General features: G+C 38.1%; 3 protein-coding genes across 4 annotated transcripts; 2 read left to right on the forward strand and 1 right to left on the reverse strand.

Moving 5' to 3' along the window:
* The first annotated feature begins 4,442 nt into the window (after positions 1-4,442).
* On the forward strand, positions 4,443-6,545 carry LOC125370936 (retrovirus-related Pol polyprotein from transposon TNT 1-94). Its single transcript, XM_048378397.1, has 4 exons — positions 4,443-5,010; positions 5,081-5,768; positions 5,866-6,086; positions 6,193-6,545. Exons 1-4 carry the CDS (start codon positions 4,443-4,445, stop codon positions 6,543-6,545), a joined length of 1,830 nt encoding a protein of 609 aa, XP_048234354.1.
* A 3,431-nt stretch (positions 6,546-9,976) lies between these two features.
* On the forward strand, positions 9,977-11,538 carry LOC8269741. Its single transcript, XM_002530499.4, has one exon. The coding sequence runs from the start codon at positions 10,415-10,417 to the stop codon at positions 11,387-11,389; it is 975 nt and encodes a 324-aa protein (XP_002530545.1). The 5' UTR covers positions 9,977-10,414; the 3' UTR covers positions 11,390-11,538.
* Positions 11,539-11,890: 352 nt separating this feature from the next.
* On the reverse strand, positions 11,891-17,919 carry LOC8269740 (probable methyltransferase PMT19). Of its 2 annotated transcripts, XM_015726216.3 has the most exons (7): positions 16,516-17,919; positions 15,030-15,240; positions 14,445-14,742; positions 13,605-13,982; positions 13,038-13,115; positions 12,186-12,384; positions 11,891-12,029 (listed from the first exon to the last, which is right to left on the reverse strand). In XM_015726216.3, the coding sequence occupies exons 1-6, from the start codon at positions 17,161-17,163 to the stop codon at positions 12,186-12,188; spliced, it is 1,812 nt and encodes a 603-aa protein (XP_015581702.1). In that variant the 5' UTR covers positions 17,164-17,919; the 3' UTR covers positions 11,891-12,029. The 2 variants fall into 2 exon arrangements, with proteins under 2 accessions (XP_015581702.1, XP_002530544.1); XM_002530498.4 differs by having other exon boundaries at positions 11,891-12,384.
* Positions 17,920-18,005: the final 86 nt, after the last annotated feature.

The raw sequence follows: 18,005 nt of genomic DNA on the forward strand, positions 1-18,005 counted from the left end.
AACATCAAATACTCAATATAATCCAATAAACACAAATAACCAAGAATTTCTAAAATTAACGGGCCAAAGAAAATTACCGAGACGCTCGGTCGCTCGGTCGACTAGCCTCCAGCCGCCAGAGTCCGATCGACGATCCGAACACACCATCGGACTCACAACGACGCGCTGATGACGATCCCCGCTTCCGATTTTCCGATCTGACACCCAATCGTCCTGGAGAGATTTGCGGACGATCTCGACCGTCGATTTGTAAACGAAGCCCGATCGCCACGAAACCGGCCATCGAGCCGAGGAGAGTCGGATACGCCCTCCGATCGTCCATCCTCCGGCCGGAAAATCCAAAAACGGCCGCCACCATGTTCTCTCTCCACCGGATCTTCCGCTTCCGGCCACCACTGCCGACACCGCCGCCAAAACAAAGCCGAGAGGTCGATCGGCACCAAGATCGGCCGACCACCGACGCAACGGCAAGGAAGCTCGGCCATCTTCCTCTTCGCGAGAGCTGCCGTGCCATTGCCCTGGCTGCTTGGGCCTGGCCCCCGGACAGACGGCCCCCTTCCTCCGCCTCTCCTCTCCCCGACATCTCTCTTCCTCTTCTTCTTCCTCGACTTCCATTCCTTTCAATATCGACATTAGGCCCCCGAACTTTTCCTTATTACAACTTGGTCCCTCAACTTTCTTAATTACTTACAATTTCATCCCGTAATTCCAATTTGACCCCCAAACTTCTTTTTAGCCTTTCAATTAAGCCCCTAACTATTTAATTTGGGCCAAATCCGAATTATTAAAAATACACAATTGCAAAATACCCCTGACCGAGCATATTTATTTACAAAAATACCAAGCTCACAAATTTCCATTAAAACCCAATAAAAATAACATTATACTTTCAATCCTTATTCCAAAATAAATTTCAAATATATAATTTTACTTATATAAATATGCATTTGGGAAAATTTGAATAACCAAAATATAATCATTTCTCAAATAGTTTACTTAATTACTCCTTAAAAATCAAACTAATTAGGTATAGAAAATAACTCATTTATTTATCTAACATGAACATTCAAAATTTGTATTTAAATCATTCCAATTAAATCGAATAAAAAATAAAGCTAAAATTAACTTAAATAAAAAGTCATTATTAAATATATAAAAATTCCGGGTGTTACATTCTCCCCCCCTTAAAAAAAAATTCGACCTCGAATTTTAAAAGAAAAGGAGCTTCACTCAAGACTGAAACTAATTAGGAACCTCTCATCTCCAACTCGGCTTCTCGGGAACTTTCCTCGGCAGAAACAAACCACAAGACTCATCGACAAAACCCTTAAATAAAACTGGCGAACCTGAAAATCCGCGATCCTCACTTACTACTCCTCGGAAACCAAATCTTTACTTGCTTCCACACACTGAGGATCCAACACGAGAAAATATCGAAAATACACTTCCTCAACTCAGACCTACGAACAACTGGATTTAACCTCAGAGAACATTACTAATACTTGGCGGCAAGTCCAACTTACATGCCACCTCACTAACCTGCCGACAAAACCAAGGGTTCTCACAACCTTATTTTCTTACCAAACCACATAGCAATTTTAATTTTATGCATGACACGTGCATAAGCGATATATGACTTTAACTCATGACCTCCTAGCTCGCTCCGGTGCCTCGGTTGGGCCGAGCGAACAGATCATCTAATCACGGAAAACAATTTATCAAAACGCTAAAACAATCGATCATTAATCCTAGGTCTAGACTCCTAGAAGGAGAATTCTCACCGAAAATCCGTGAGAACCTCCCTACAACACGAACATTACCCCCCGTAAAAAGCGGGTCCAGGACTGCCAAGAACACTTCAAATACTTAACGATTCAAACAATAGGAGTCGGGTCCCCAAAATTCACTATTTCCGACTCGCCACACAAAGACAAAAATACTGAGGCGCAAACCGATGACAATTATTTTTGATTCACAAATAACATCAAATACTCAATATAATCCAATAAACACAAATAACCAAGAATTTCTAAAATTAACGGGCCAAAGAAAATTACCGAGACACTCGGCCGGTCGACTAGCCTCCGAGTCAGATCGACGATCCGAACACACCATCGGACTCACAACGACGGCCACGATGACGATCCCTGCTTCCAATTTTCCGATCCGACACCCGATCGTCTGGAGATTGCGGACGATCTCGACTGGCCGATTTGTAAACGAAGCCCGATCGCCACGAAACCAGTGCCATCGCGAAGCTTGGTGAGGAGGTCGGGATACGTCCTCCGATCGTCCATCCTCACGGAAAATCCAAAACGCCACCATTTTCTCTCCACCGGATCTTCCGCTTTCCGGCCACCATCCACACCGCCGCCAAAACAAAGCCGAGGCCGAGAGGAGTCGATCGGCACCAAGATCGGCCGACCACCGACGCTGGAAACGCCATGACGGCAAGGAAGCCGGCCATCTTCCTCCGCGAGGCTGCATGCCCTGGTGCCGGGGCCGCCTGCCCTGGCCGGCGCCCGGACAGACGGCTGCAGCCTTCCTCCGCGCTCTCCCTCTCCCCCGACATCTCTCTTCCTCTCTTCTTCTTCCTCGACTTCCATTCCTTTCAATATCGACATTAGGCCCCCGAACTTTTCCTTATTACAACTTGGTCCCTCAACTTTCTTAATTACTTACAATTTCATCCCGCAGAATTCCAATTTGACCCCCAAACTTCTTTTTAGCCTTTCAATTAAGCCCCTAACTATTTAATTTGGGCCAAATCCGAATTATTAAAAATACACAATTGCAAAAATACCCCTGACCGACATATTTATTTACAAAAATACCAAGCTCACAAATTTCCATTAAAACCCAATAAAAATAACATTATACTTTCAATCCTTATTCCAAAATAAATTTCAAATATATAATTTTACTTATATAAATATGCATTTGGGAAAATTTGAATAACCAAAATATAATCATTTCTCAAATAGTTTACTTAATTACTCCTTAAAAATCAAATAATTGGGTATAGAAAATAACTCATTTATTTATCTAACATGAACATTCAAAATTTGTATTTAAATCATTCCAATTAAACCGAATAAAAAATAAAGCTAAAATTAACTTAAATAAAAAGTCATTATTAAATATATAAAAATTCCGGGTGTTACAAAAATATCAATTCTACTTTTAATGAGAGTAATAAATTTTATAACAATGGCAACAGATAATCTTAACCCTTTCGGAAGGAAATTTATGTAATAATCCTAAAGCAAAAAGCCGAGAAACTCAACGCCACTATTCTTGAACAACTTGGTGTCGGACTTTCTTTTCGCACTATTACGGATACGAAAATAATGGTATTGGCCAAAGTATGAGCTAGCTTATTAATTAACAGTTCTGGAAACAAAATAAAAGAAGAGAACTGAAAACAAGTAATCGCAGCTTGAACTAGCTTGTCATGGTAAGTATCCTTATCAGATTGTCCTAAAAGAGGCACCACCAGCATTGATATCAGATTCGAAGATCACCTGCACTCAAACAGAAGTAGTCGTTGTTGGGTTTTTTTTTTCTTTGTTTTTGACCCATGAGGAAAGCCCAACTATTGAGTCCATTAAAGTCTTATTTAGACTTTCTATTTTGGGAGCATATTATTAAAAAAATGGGTCTGCCACTATCTAAAATATAAGGACAGAAAAGAGAGGAGAAGTATATAACAAACACATAACAGAGAAAGAGAAAAGAGAGAGGAGAAGAGAAGAGAATACACAGCAGCAGAAAAGTTTTGTTTCCCGTAGATTGAACCGTTGGATCGTCCTGATTTTTGGACAGCAGCTACACAGCATCTGGGCCAATATTTTGGACGGTTGAGATCGGGTTTTGAGGTCCGGAGGTCGGGTTTCGTTGGTCTGGACAGTAGCTAATTTTCTGGTGATATATTTCTTATCTTGGCTCTATTTTGATTTCATACAGCTTGATGTGCTTACTTCCGAGGATATGATGATTTTGTATGCCTCTAGTATTATCTAGAGAAGACTTTGTATTGCTCCTTTGATGATGATAGTGGATTTAAGCGGCCAAAATGGTCCCGTGGTTTTTTCCTAGTTTATGGGTTTTCCACGCTAAAATTTCGGTGTCTTTGTGTTGTTGTGTGCTTACTGTTTTAGCTCAATATCTTGGTGCATAGCAGTGGTATTGTGTGTGTTCTAATTGCATTAAGAACATCCTATTTATTTGCATCCTCAGGGGTTCATTCAAGTTGGGAAAGTTTAGACAAACGGAGATTAATTCCGCATTTATTTGTTTACCGTTTGTGGCTGTTTTTTCCATCAAATTGGTATCAGAGCCTGGTTCTTCTGTATTGGGTTAAAATTGTTTGAATGATGGAAGCTAACACAAGTAGGATAATCAATTTGAATGGTTCTAATTATCATATATGGAAAGGCAAGATGGAAGACCTACTTTATGTGAAGGATTATTATTTGCCTGTGTTTAATACTGATAAACCTGAGAGTAAAACAGATGCAGAGTGGAATATTTTGCATAGACAGGTTTGTGGGTATATTCGTCAATGGGTTGATGATAATGTTTTGAACCATATCAGCAGAGAGACTCATGCTCGCACTTTGTGGAACAAGCTTGAACAGTTGTATGCTAGAAAGACCGGAAATAATAAATTGTTCTTAATAAAACAGATGATGAGCTTGAAATACCATGATGGAACTCCTGTCACTGATCATTTGAATTCTTTTCAGGGAATCATAAATCAACTTGCAGGAATGGGTATCAAGTTTGAAGATGAGATACAAGGCTTGTGGCTCCTGGGCACTTTACCGGACTCATGGGAAACTTTTAGAACATCATTGTCCAACTCTGCAGCAGATGGTATTATCACCATGGAATTAGCTAAAGGCAGTGTTTTAAATGAAGAGATGAGAAGAAAGTCACAAGGTTCTTCTTCACATTCTGATGTCTTAGTTACAGAAAGCAGGGAGAGAAGTCAGAGTAGAGATCCAGGTAACAAAGGGAAGCATCAAAGTAAATCCAAAGGAAAGTTTGCTGATTTTGAGTGCTATAATTGTGGTAGAAAAGGGCACAATACGTCTACAGGCAATTGAAAAGGAGAAGAAGAAGAGCGATTACAGCAATCAAAAGAACCATAAGAAAGATGAGGGTGGTAATGGCAATGCTGAAGTTAACACTACTACCGATGAGTTCCTTATTTGTTTTGATCTTGATATGATCAACATTGCACATGTTGATTCGAGCTGGGTTGTTGATAGTGGTACTACATGTCATGTAACATCACAGAGGGATTTTTATTCATCTTATACTCCAGGTAACTTTGGTAATGTTAGGATGGGTAATAATGGACTATCAAAGATTGCAGGCATCGGAGATATTTGTTTGAAGTTTGACACTGGGATAGAGTTGGTTTTACATAATGTAAAACATGTTCCAGATATGAGACTTAATTTGATCTCCGCGGGCCTACTTGATGATGATGGTTACAGCAACAACTTTGGTAATGGAATATGGAAACTCACTCGTGGTTCTTTGATCGTGGCTAGAGGTAAAAGATGCTCAAAGTTGTACATGACACATCCGAAGATCTTCAAGGATAGGGTCAATATTGTGGTGAATACTGACATGACTGATTTATGGCATAAGAGACTTGGTCACATGAGTGAAAAGGGGATGTCTCTTTTGTTGAAGAGAAATGTGTTACCGGGTGTGCATGATATTCATCTAAAGAAGTGTTCTCACTGTTTGGTGTAAATGTAAGGCAGGGGTTTCCTTTAAGAGCCATCCTCCTTCCAGGAAGGAGAGTATACTTGATCCGGTGCACTCGATGTTTGTGGTCCTATGAAGACTAGGACACTTGGTGGTTGCTCCTACTTTGTCACATTCATTGATGATCACTCCGGGAAAGGTATGGGTTTATACCTTGAAATCTAAAGATCAAGTATTTGAAGTGTTTAAGCAGTTTCATGCCTCGGTTGAGAGACAGACTGGAAAGAAGCTTAAGTGTATTCGGACAGATAATGGAGGTGAATACATTGGCCCATTTGATGCTTATTGTAGAGATCATGGTATTCGACATCAAAAGAGTCCTCCCAAGACACCACAGTTGAGCGAATTAGCGAGCGGATGAGCGAACTTTGATGGAGCGTGTCAAATGTTTGTTGTCACATGCAGGGCTGCCAAGTTCATTCTGGGGAGAAGCTTTGAATACAGCGGTACATGTTATTAATCTAACTCCTTGTGTTCCTTTGTCTTTTGATGTACCTGACAGGGTTTGGAGTGGCAAAGATGTTTCTTACGGTCACTTAAGGGTCTTTGGATGCAAAGCTTTTGTGCACATTCCTAAAGATGAAAGATCAAAGCTTGATGTGAAGTCAAAACCATGTGTTTTCTTGGGTTATGGCCAAGATGAGTTTGGTTACAGATTATATGATCCCTGTCCACAAGAAACTTATTCGGCCGAGATATTGTGTTTGTTGAAGATCGGACCGATAGATGTTGAGAAGAAAGAGACAGCCTCAACATAATGATGATGTTACCGATTTGGATCCAAAGTGCCTCCTCAAAGCATGTAGAACCACCTCTTGACGATGATGTTCAGAATGATGAACAACATGATACTGATGATATTAATGCTCCAGAACAGCTAGAGGTGGATGAAGAATTTCATTCAGAGATACCAGTACCAGACGTGCCACCATTTGTCCCACTTAGGCGGTCTAAAAGAGATCGTCATCCTTCCACTCGTTTTTCAGCTAATGAGTATGTCTTACTCACTGATGGGGGAGAGCCTGAGTGTTATGCAGAGGCCATGGAAGATGAGCACAAAAGGGAGTGGGTTGAAGCTATGCAAGATGAGATGAATTCCTTACATGAGAATAATACTTTTGAGTTGGTGAAGTTGCCTAAAGGCAAGAGAGCTTTGAAGAACAAGTGGGTCTACAAAGTGAAGACTGAAGAGCACACCGCACAACCTAGGTACAAGGCTAGATTGGTGGTCAAAGGGTTCAGTCAGAGAAAGGGTATTGATTTTGATGAGATTTTTTCTCTTGTCGTGAAGATGGGATCTATTCGTGTTGTTCTTGGTTTGGCAGCCAGCCTTGATCTTGAGGTTGAACAGATGGATGTCAAAACAGCTTTTCTTCATGGTGACTTGGATAAAGAAATCTACATGGAGCAACCTGAAGGTTTTCAGGTTAAGGGAAAAGAAGGCTATGTGTGTAGACTTCAAAAGAGTCTTTATGGGTTGAAGCAAGCACCAAGACAGTGGTACAAGAAGTTTGAGTCAGTTATGGGGGAGCAAAATTACTGAAAGACTACTTTAGACCATTGTGTTTTCTTCTAGAGGTTTGGTGATGATGATTTCATCATTTTATTGTTATATGTTGATGACATGTTAATTGTTGGCAAGAATGCAGAAAGAATTACTCAAATTTGAAGATACAATTGAGCAAGTCTTTTGCTATGAAAGACTTGGGGCCAAAGTAAAACATATTCTTGGCATTCGGATCACTCGAGATAGAGCTTTGAAGAAGCTACACATGTCACAGGAGCAATACATCGAGAAGGTGCTTCATGATTCAACATGGATAAAGCTAAAGAGGTTAGTTCTCCTCTTACTACTAACTTCAAAGTTGACAGGATAAAGATTGTCCATCTTCCGAGAAGAAGATTGAAGAGATGGATAGAGTCCCTTATGCCTCGGTTGTAGGGAGCTTGATGTATGCTATGGTGTGCACACGACTGATATTGCCTATGCAGAGGTGTCATAGTCGCTTTTCAAATCCGTAAGAAGCATTGGGAAGCGTTGAAGTGGATTCTCGGATATCTACGTGGTACTTTCAAATTGGGTATAACATTTGGAAATGGAAAGCCAATACTTGTTGGTTATACCGATTCGATATGGCAGGAAATAAGGACAACATGAAATCCACTTGGATATTTGATGACTTTTGCAGGGGGAGTACGTGTCATGGCAATCGAGACCGCAAAAGTGTGTGGTTTTATCCACCACCGAGGTTGAGTATGTACGCAAGGCGTGTAAGGAGCTATTATGGCTCAAAAGATTTATGCAAGAGATTGGCTTTGTGCAACAGCGCTACGTGGTTCTTTGTGATAATCAAAGTACTATTCACCTTGCTAAAAATTTTATGTTTCACAAACGAACCAAGCATATTGATGTGAGGTATCATTGGATTAGAGATGCACTTGAAGACAAACTATTTGAACTTGATAAAGTTCATACTGATGATAATGGTGCCGATATGTTGACAAAGGTTCTAGCAAGGGAAAAGTTGAACGTATGTTGCTCCATCGCCGGTATGGCGAACTCTTCCTCATAAGTCAAAAAAAAAAAAAGGGGAGATTTGTTGGGTTTTTTTTTCTTTGTTTTTGACCCATGAGGAAAGCCCAACTATTGAGCCCATTAAATTCTTATTTAGACTTTCTATTTTTGGAGCATATTATTAAAAAAACGGGTCTGCCACTATCTAAAATATAAGGACAGAAAAGAGAGGAGAAGTATATAACAAACACATAACAGAGAAAGAGAAAAGAGAGAGGAGAAGAGAAGAGAATACACAGCAGCAGAAAAGTTCTGTTTTCCGTAGATTGAACCGTTAGATCGTCGTGATTTTTGGATAGCAGCTACACACATCTGGGCCAATATTTTGGACGGTGGAGATCGGGTTTTGAGGTCCGGAGGTCGGGTTTCGTTGGTCTGGACAGTAGCTAATTTTCTGGTGATATATTTCTTATCTTGGCTCTATTTTGATTCCATACACCTTGATGTGCTTACTTCCGAGGATATGATGATTTTGTATGCCTCTAGTATTATCTAGAGAAGACTTTGTATTGCTCCTTTGATAATGATAGTGGATTTAAGCGGCCAAAATGGTCCAGTGGTTTTTTCCTAGTTTATGGGTTTTCCACGCTAAAATTTCGGTGTCTTTGTATTGTTGTGTGCTTACTGTTTTAGCTCAATATCTTGATGCATAGCAGTGGTATTGTGTGTGTTCTAATTGCATTAAGAACACCCTATTTGTTTGCATCCTCAGAGGTTCATTCAAGTTGGGAAAGTTTAGACAAACGGAGATTAATTTCGCATTTATTTGTTTACCGTTTGTGGCTGTTTTTCCCATCAGTCGTCACTACATAGAGCCCAAAATTAAGGGTCATGCACAATTAATGAAAACAACTCCATTTGGAAGGAGACAGTAGTGGATTAGTATTAGGTACCTGATCTTCTTTGTAAGAATGAGACGCCCAAAGAAAATTAAAAGAAAAACTAACATGTGGGTGTTAATGAACCAGTCGTGCTTGATGGACAAACGAAAAGCCAGCTTGAATTTTTATTGAAAATAAGGTGACTTCAGTGGAAGTTACCAGCATTACGTGCATTATACCAATTCAAATGGCGTACATGTCTATACGGTAGCCGTTTTGGTAGGTGCATGCATATAGTCGCAAAATACTCTGCTGGTGCTAGACTAGATTGCACGAAAACATAAATGAAAAATGTAACGTGACACAATATGATATAAAAATATAGAATTTTTTAAAAAATTAAAAAACGAAATACTATATATATATATTTATAAATAATTCTAATATCTTTAATAAGATTTAAATAAATAAAATTATTTATAAAAAATTAGAATTAAAATAAATAATTATTCTAAATGTTTTGCTGCATTATTGCATTTATCATCATAAAAAAATATAAATTAGATATAATTAGTACAATTAATATAATAGATCATATGTTAGTATTTAATAAATATTTTATTACGTATTTTGTCCATTAAATTACTAGCTGATATTTACTAAATTTTTAAAAGAGAGAGAGACTTTTAAATAATTAAAAATAAGAATACTAATATAATAAAAGAATTATTAATAGAAAAAAGTTAAGAATCATCTATAAGTAAAAATTAAAATAAAAAGAAAAGAATTAAAAAAATCTCTTAAAGTAAGAAATTTGACAAATTTTCATTTAAAAGTTTCTCTAAACTTTTCAAAATTAAATAAAAAATATAAAAAATAATAGGAAATGATTTTTGAAATTTCTGAAATATATGAAGACTTTTGGTGTTCCGAAAAATTCCCATACAGAAACGAACCTAATTTAGAATTTCCTTGTAATTTAGATTCCGGATATAACTATTGTAGTCAACTGATGAAGGCACTCGATGAACGGGGTGAGATAAAGAAGGGAAACGGCAATACAAGCTGGTTGACTTGGACACCACCCTTTACCCACCTTCTCAAGTCAATCAACTCGGCCTTCTTCTTCCTCTTGCTTTCTTCTCTCCGTTCTACACCTCCTACCATTGCCAGATCTTTCTTCTATTTCATTAAAGAGAAGGAATTGTAGTCTCTACAAGGAGATCAAGAGATGGGAAGGCTAAGCCATGATCCATGTATTCACCATTTTAGCCATCCTCATCCTTTACACCTGTCCAACCTTCAATCTTCGTATCCCATAACTCATTGTTCTGCTTGTCAGCTTGAGTCTTCTGGTTGGATGTACTCTTGTAATCCTTGTAACTTCACCCTTCACTTGTCATGCAGCCAATTGCCCTCTCTCATCACCCATCCATCCCATCCTAATCATACACTTGACCTCTTACCATCTCCAATTTACCCTAATGGTGTTTTCAGCTGTGATGCCTGCGGCCACGGTGGCCTTGGCTTCGGCTATCACTGCAACCATTGTAGCTTTGATATACACACTACTTGTGCTCAAAACCCACTTTCACTAACGAACCAATTTCACCCCCATCTACTTCAGCTCACCTTTGATCCTCCTTATCATACTAAAGGCTTCTCTTGTGATATATGTCAAAAGATAGGATCTAATCATTGGCTATACCGTTGTGCTCCTTGTGAGTTTGATGCCCACTTGGAGTGTGCAATGGGTGCTGTGCCGGTGGCCGCTCAACAGTTGAGTCAGTATCAGCCTCAGCCTCAGCCTCAGCCTCAACCTCAGCTTCAGCATCACAACTCTTTTCCAGGAGCTATTATTAGTCATCAATATCAGCAGTATGGGAACAGAGTAGTAAACCCCCCGCCAGCGCAGAGTTTCTTTGCTCAAAGCCAAAACATGGGAACTACGCAAGGATGCTATCAACAGCCAGCTGTAGGGAACAATAATACTATCATGGATGTACTAGTTCAGGGATTTGTGAATGGAGCTGCTCAACATCTTGGACAGAATTTAGTGCAGAGTATCATGGGTGGTGGCGGTGGTGATGGTAATAATAATAATAACAATGATGCTGATCCTAACGGCGGCAGCAATGGCGGTGATTCTTCTATAGTCGCTCTTGGATCTTCAATATTGGATGGTGTGTTTGGTGGTTCCAATTGAGAAAAATTGGATAGTTTTGAAATGAAAGTTTGTTATGATGGTATTGTTATTCTCTGAGGATTTGTAATCATCCAATTTCATGGACCTGAAGAATGGTCTATTTTGTTTATAAATGTAGCAGTGATATATGCAAGTGAAAAATTTGAACATTGCTCCACTTTCATATGAATCAGAAAATAATAGGAGTTTATCATAGAAATTAGATACTGATATCTGTACTGTTCACCACCAAATGCAGGATCCCATTTTAAGAAAAAATGGTGCAACTGTGAAAGTCTGAAACTGATGTCAGCCTTTTTGCCTTGGGGTTGGAAACAGCCAATGATTTACAGCAGTTGACATAGCAGAATTACAACAAGAGCAACTAAATATATTAAAGTCAACGGTTGTCACTAGCAAGCAATATTTTCCAATACTTTGATTATTATAGATAGCTGTATATGGAAAATGAGATAACACAGAATTTCCTCCCACATATTCAAAACTAATTTAGAAGGAACATGAAGCAGAATATATCTTGTAATTCACCTCTGCACAATCTTATTCAATGAAGCACACTCTTATTGGTATCAACATTGAGCTTTGCAGTCACTCTGTGAAAGGAATGTATAACTGTCTCTTGTATGGCTGTTTTCCATTACTGCAAATTTCACAGCTCTCTCAATGAGTACTAGTTAACAAATCATAACTCTAAATCATGTTAATGTATGAGTTCTGTCTGCTTCAAATATATATATATAACCACCCTTGGAATCACAGGGCAGATTCTGTTTGTAGAATGATTAGCATATGCTACCTAATTAGAATTGTCAATCAACAGCATCTTTTCTGGATGGAGAGGTCCATTCTCACTGTGAAAAACCTTGCCATTCCACCTCAACCTGTTTGTAGTGTCTTTCAGTTCCATGATAACATCAACATGATCCCTTATTAAAACAGCTCCTTCTGGTCGAAGAATCCGGTGTATCTCAAGAAGAATATCCACAATGTCACACCTGCATGAGACATGAAAAGTTTAAATCAGAAGTAAAGAGTTTTATACCTTTCTCTATATCGAGAACCGAAGCACATTTTGAGAGACGTTGACCTAAGAAATTACTTTCAAGAGTTAAAGGCAAGAGAGGAAATATATGTGCATAATTCAAGCTATTTGTTTGCCATTGACAAACAAGAGTTAACAGTGAAAAAACAGTTTTGATATAGACATAGGGATTTAAAAGTAGAATGATCAGAACACAAATTATCTCCAAAGACTACTGTAGAAGTACATTAATCAACCTTGAATGGAAATTGGAAGGTGCAAAAACATTGTTCATATTGGAAAGAAAAATACTTCACACTCTTTAAGTTACATGGCAATTTTGTTGAGTTCCTAAATAGGCAACAAGAAGTCTGATTTTCTTGTATGAAATAATATAGCTTTCGCCTGGGTTTTGCCCTTAATTAGTCATGTGTTCTCTCTGTTGTTTTTCTATTCTTGTTATAGGTGATGGGGAAACAACCAGTACTGAATTCTACAGTCATTCAGGAAAAGAATTTGAAGTTACTTGTTCACATACACCTTTATTCTTTTTACAGGTGATGATGGCATACAAGCAGTGCTGACTTCTACCATCAATAAGAAAAGATATTGAAGTAAATTCCTTACTTGTTCATATACATGCTGAATAAACCATAGGCATGTACTAAATCATACGTCCTTGGATATGTATCAAAGGCTTCACACCTGCAGGTCAGCGGTATCACACCATTCATTATTTCACCTTCGGATAAAAGGAAAAAGAAACCACATAATGTTCTCAAATGGACTTCAGATCTTCGGTGAAAGACTTGAATAAAATAAATGATGAACATGAATGCTATGCCATGCAAGTGAACCAGTGCCTTGTTATGGACAACATTTATGCAAGGAACTGATTGGCAATTATTACTGCACATAAAGCCTCAATCACTTGATGTCAAAAGGGAAAAAACAAAAAGAAAAAATAGATTAGTAAAACAAATTATTAAAATCCAGAAATACGCATTCCAGCAGGTCTTAACTATCTGAAATAATATATGAAGTGATTGATACAAGGGGCCTAATGAAGAAAATCTAGAGCACAATATGTACAGAGAATTTTGCTTCCTTTCAGAGAGCATAACCAACTATAAGCAGGACAATTGCCAGACTAGAATTTGTATCTACAAAGTTCAGGATATGAAAGGAACTTACCAATTCATGTAAGTTCCAATAAGGCCACGCTCATACACAATGCTAAGATTGTTTTTTGCATCAAAAGGTACACAGTTCATTACCCAAACTGGATACTTGATCAAAGCTGCAGCAAAACCACCAATGCCGGCGTTCATATCCATTATATTTCTATATCTACCTTCAGAGAGAGATTTGAGTATCTTCTCATAATGTCCAAGTCTTCTTTTCCACAACTGATTGTCCCCTTCATAGACCCTGACTGAAATCCCTTGACTTCTGATCCTTGGTGGAGCAATATTCAACCTTTTTGGCCATTTTTCCAAAGCTCCTCCAGATATATCATGTATGTCTGTCACATTTGGAAGGGGAGTGATACATGGTTCCATCTTTTTATACCTGCTCAAGCATTCAGGAAAATGATTTATATCAGTAATCGTCATGGGATACCGAGACTTGCTATCCCACAAAATTCAGATGTCCACCAAACTAGACTATCAGCAATTCTCAGAATCTTGCTATGAATTTTCTTTTCCTAATAGTCAGCATTGTCACTTAGCTCAGTTGGATAATCTGAATTCTCTGCTGAAGAATATGAAGCCTGACAATGTCTCAGCAAAATGATCTGTGTCTCAGTTTGTTAAAGGATAACGGAGTCACTATATAATTTCCATGTAGAAGCTAATCTCAAATGGCAAGGCCCCTAACCACTTAGATGAAGCATTTAATAGAATAAGGGATTTGACAAATAGGCCGTACATTCTAAACCCATAAAAAATCTTGCAGACATCAGTTGCTGTGTGTCTTAAATGATAGCACAAATTCAGAAGCTAAATGTAGTGATAGAATTAACAAACTCACCAACCAGCATCAGGATCATCGTTAATACAAAAAGAAGGAGATTTCCAAGTCCTCGACTTCTTGATGCAATGCATATGATTAGTGGGTTTTTGCCACACAGCAACAGGTCCCCTCTCCTCAACTTTCCTCCAGCAGAGTCGCCTGGCAAGATCTTCGAATCTGTTTTGCTCTTGTTTCAAGTCCTGAGCTGACCTCTCCCAACCACTAGAGAAAGCCTTCCAATTTATAGGTGGTCCAGACAATACCCAGTAGCCACCAGGACGCAACACTCGGTCAATCTCTATCAGATAAAGTCCATCTACCATTTGCATAAGAAGAGATCAAGTGAAAAAAGAAAAAGGATAAAGGCACTTGAGGAAAAATGAAATAGTTAAAGGAATAGCAGAAGAACACCATGCACAATAAATCATTTGCTTTCTTCTAAATATTCACAATGTTTCTTGTTTGTTTCTCAAGAGAACAAATAGAATTAATTCAACTCCAGATACTTCTTTTATCTAAAAGCGCTATGAAATAAAATATCAAAATCTTCTTCTGACCAATATTGATTACAGACTATAATTTCAATGAATTAAAAAAGAGTACCATAGTCGGTCCACTGAACCAGGCATCTTGAACAATGAGCCATATCGAATGACCTTGATGGGAATGGCAGCCGATGGTGGCTAAGAATACCAAGCATTGCTGGCAGGCCTCTTTCTAAGGCAAACTGCACTTGAGCTTCGTGGATATCTCTTGGTGCAATTGACATTGTCAAGATATTATAGTTCATAAGAAATGCCCCAAAGCTAGCAACCTGAGGGAAAACATTAAGCAATGGCTTAAATTTTGCAGACACATGATTCAACAGCTCAATTAAGAGAACAGAATATAAGTGAAGACAATGATTGGTCATAAGGAGTTCTTCTCTATTTCTCTTTCTTGCATAAAGATATACAGCCTCTCTATTAGAAAAGATAAAACATCCGCTCCAAATAGTTTAATACATCAGCTGGAATGAGATAAATAACAGAAACCAGAGAACATGCTAGTCATATTTTGGTTTTCCAAGTCTCAGCTAGAACTTGATAAATTGCATTCCTATTCAGCTGAACAACCTCGTAGAAGTAAAGTTGCATTTGGCCTTGCATCAAAATGAAGCAAAATGTGTGTTAGGTCAGCTGCCAGAATTTGAAAGTTAAAAAAGTAGTACAAAGGCTAATTGTATTAACCACATGGCTGCAACAACAATAGTCCTAAATAGAACAACAAAAGAAATCGCATAAAATATTAAACTATTGAAAGTAGTGTCATTGATTGCAAGTCTTTTGAGCTGAAGATATCCAAAGTCAAGTGAAATAAAGAGAGAAAACACTCAGCAGAATTAGCAATAGTGAAGATGCCCATTTCGGGTTTCATCACGAAAACGTCATCAACTTAAATTAGTGAAAGCTAACAAGAGTGACGCTCACTTTTGCCGAACAAGGCAACAAAGAACCTACTATAAGTTTTGCTAGGCTTGCCATTATGATTTTGGACATGAAAGAATCTCATCTGATACTGGTTATACCGAAATTAATGATAAAACAAGTGAATTAAGCAAACTATACAGAGAGCATCAAATATGGCTTGAACTGCTCAAACGAGAATGAAATTTAAAGGTGAAAACAGAAGGGTCCAAGAAATTAGAAACAGAAATACTAATCGTTGATCTGAAACATAAACTTATAGAAAGTTGCAACAAAGAAATAAATTTCCTGAGACACAGCAGGCGGTTATGGCACTATAATTCACACAGCCCATAATTTTATATGCAAGTTAAACACAAAAATATTCCTTAAAATAATTCTAACCAATTACAATTTTTTCAATGCTAAACTACAAGTTCATCCATATAATAACTAATTCGAGCAAATATTTACCATTATTTAATACCTCCTTTGTCGGTGACAATGCAAAGGAAAAGACAAATTGCTTGAATCCAAAAATAGAATATCAAAGACAGAGAAAAAAACAGCAAAACTAAGACTAATATGCAGAGGATAATAACAGTCATGTCTAAAATAAAATCATAAACAAATGAACCACTTACCCCACATCCAACATCAAGAACAGTCCTTATGCTCCCAGATTTCAGAGGCACTATACGTCTAATATCATCAACATAACCCTTCACTCCCTTCTTAAATGAAGTCCCACCACCTGGGAAAACCAGCAAATCACCTTCCAATCTGACCCAATTCTGAGATTTCTTCAACTCAGTCAGTTTCTTGAATGGGACATTGTTGAACCAAGCATAGTCTCTACTCTTTGGCCAAGAAAACGGTTTCTTGTACCCAATAGGCTTTGGGATCAAACACTTCGATTTCTCATTAGGTTCAGGGCAATGCCTCTCTCTGTTAAAGAATCTTTCAGTTGTGAAATGCATTTCCCTTGATGGATCATGGCAAGGGCAGTAATCTGTGAAGTTTGGAGGGCAAAAGCTGAAAAATGAGGGATCTTTGGTGGGTTCTTCAGGGAGAGAGAGAGTATGGTGTGCTCCAAAGTCAAGATGAGGCAATGTGAAGTTGATCTTGACACAGTTGAGTGGCTGTGACTGGTTTTCAGCAAGAGGAGGAGGTGGAAGAGAAGTAGAGTTGAAAAGGTTAGTTTGGATGCCAAGAATGTAGGCTAAAGAAAGTAAGATAATGCAAAGGAAGACTTTCAAGAAGGGACTCTTGAAAAGAATTAGCCTTGCCATTTCTTGATCATTTGCCACAAGTCATTGTAGGAAGACTAACTTTTAAAGAACTACTGTATGCCTTTTTTTTTTTTTTGGGAATGATAGCATTTATTTCTTAGCATGTTCAGTTTCACACTTCCAAAGGATTTTCTGGGTTTTGGTGAAACAAGACTACTAGCTTATTGAGTCTTAATACTATAAGATCGTTCCCATAACAGGTCGTGTGAGTCTTCTTGTGCTGCCACTACAATACTATGTTCCAATGTGGATAAGATTAGCATTTGTGTTGAGTATGAGTTTCATAGGATTCTCTAAGAACATTGTGGTACCTTATAAGGCCTGATAACTCTGTAAGATCCATATACAGAGATACTATAAAATAAGTAAAAATAGAAGGACGTACAAATGTTGAATCTTAGGCATGGAATTCAATAGCCTTTTTAATCAAGACAGTGCAATTAGCTTTGGCTTTATAAAGCCAGAGTGATTAAAGAGCATATGCCAGAAATTAGCCAAAGCCTTCAAGCTTTTATACCAATCTATAATGTATCTGGCACCAATCCTATATCTTACTTCAGTCCATTAGTCTTCAAATGGTGTAGAAATTCATCAAAATTTTACCATATGCTTCCTTTAATCTAATTAGAAAGAAACAGTCTCTTACAGACATTAAAGCTCTAACCATAATGGCATAAGTACTTGTGTAATCTGGTAATACACAGTTGTATGAAGTTAATGCAAATGGTTTGCTTTCCACAAAAATATCAGCGATTCACACTTCAATATGTATATATATATATATCCCAGCAGGTATGAGAGGATCTCTATTCAGAAAAGAAATGCAACCATTAGCTCAAAAT

Source organism: Ricinus communis, chromosome 8, assembly GCF_019578655.1.
Source record: "Ricinus communis isolate WT05 ecotype wild-type chromosome 8, ASM1957865v1, whole genome shotgun sequence".
In the NCBI taxonomy this organism is placed as follows: Eukaryota; Viridiplantae; Streptophyta; class Magnoliopsida; order Malpighiales; family Euphorbiaceae; genus Ricinus; species Ricinus communis.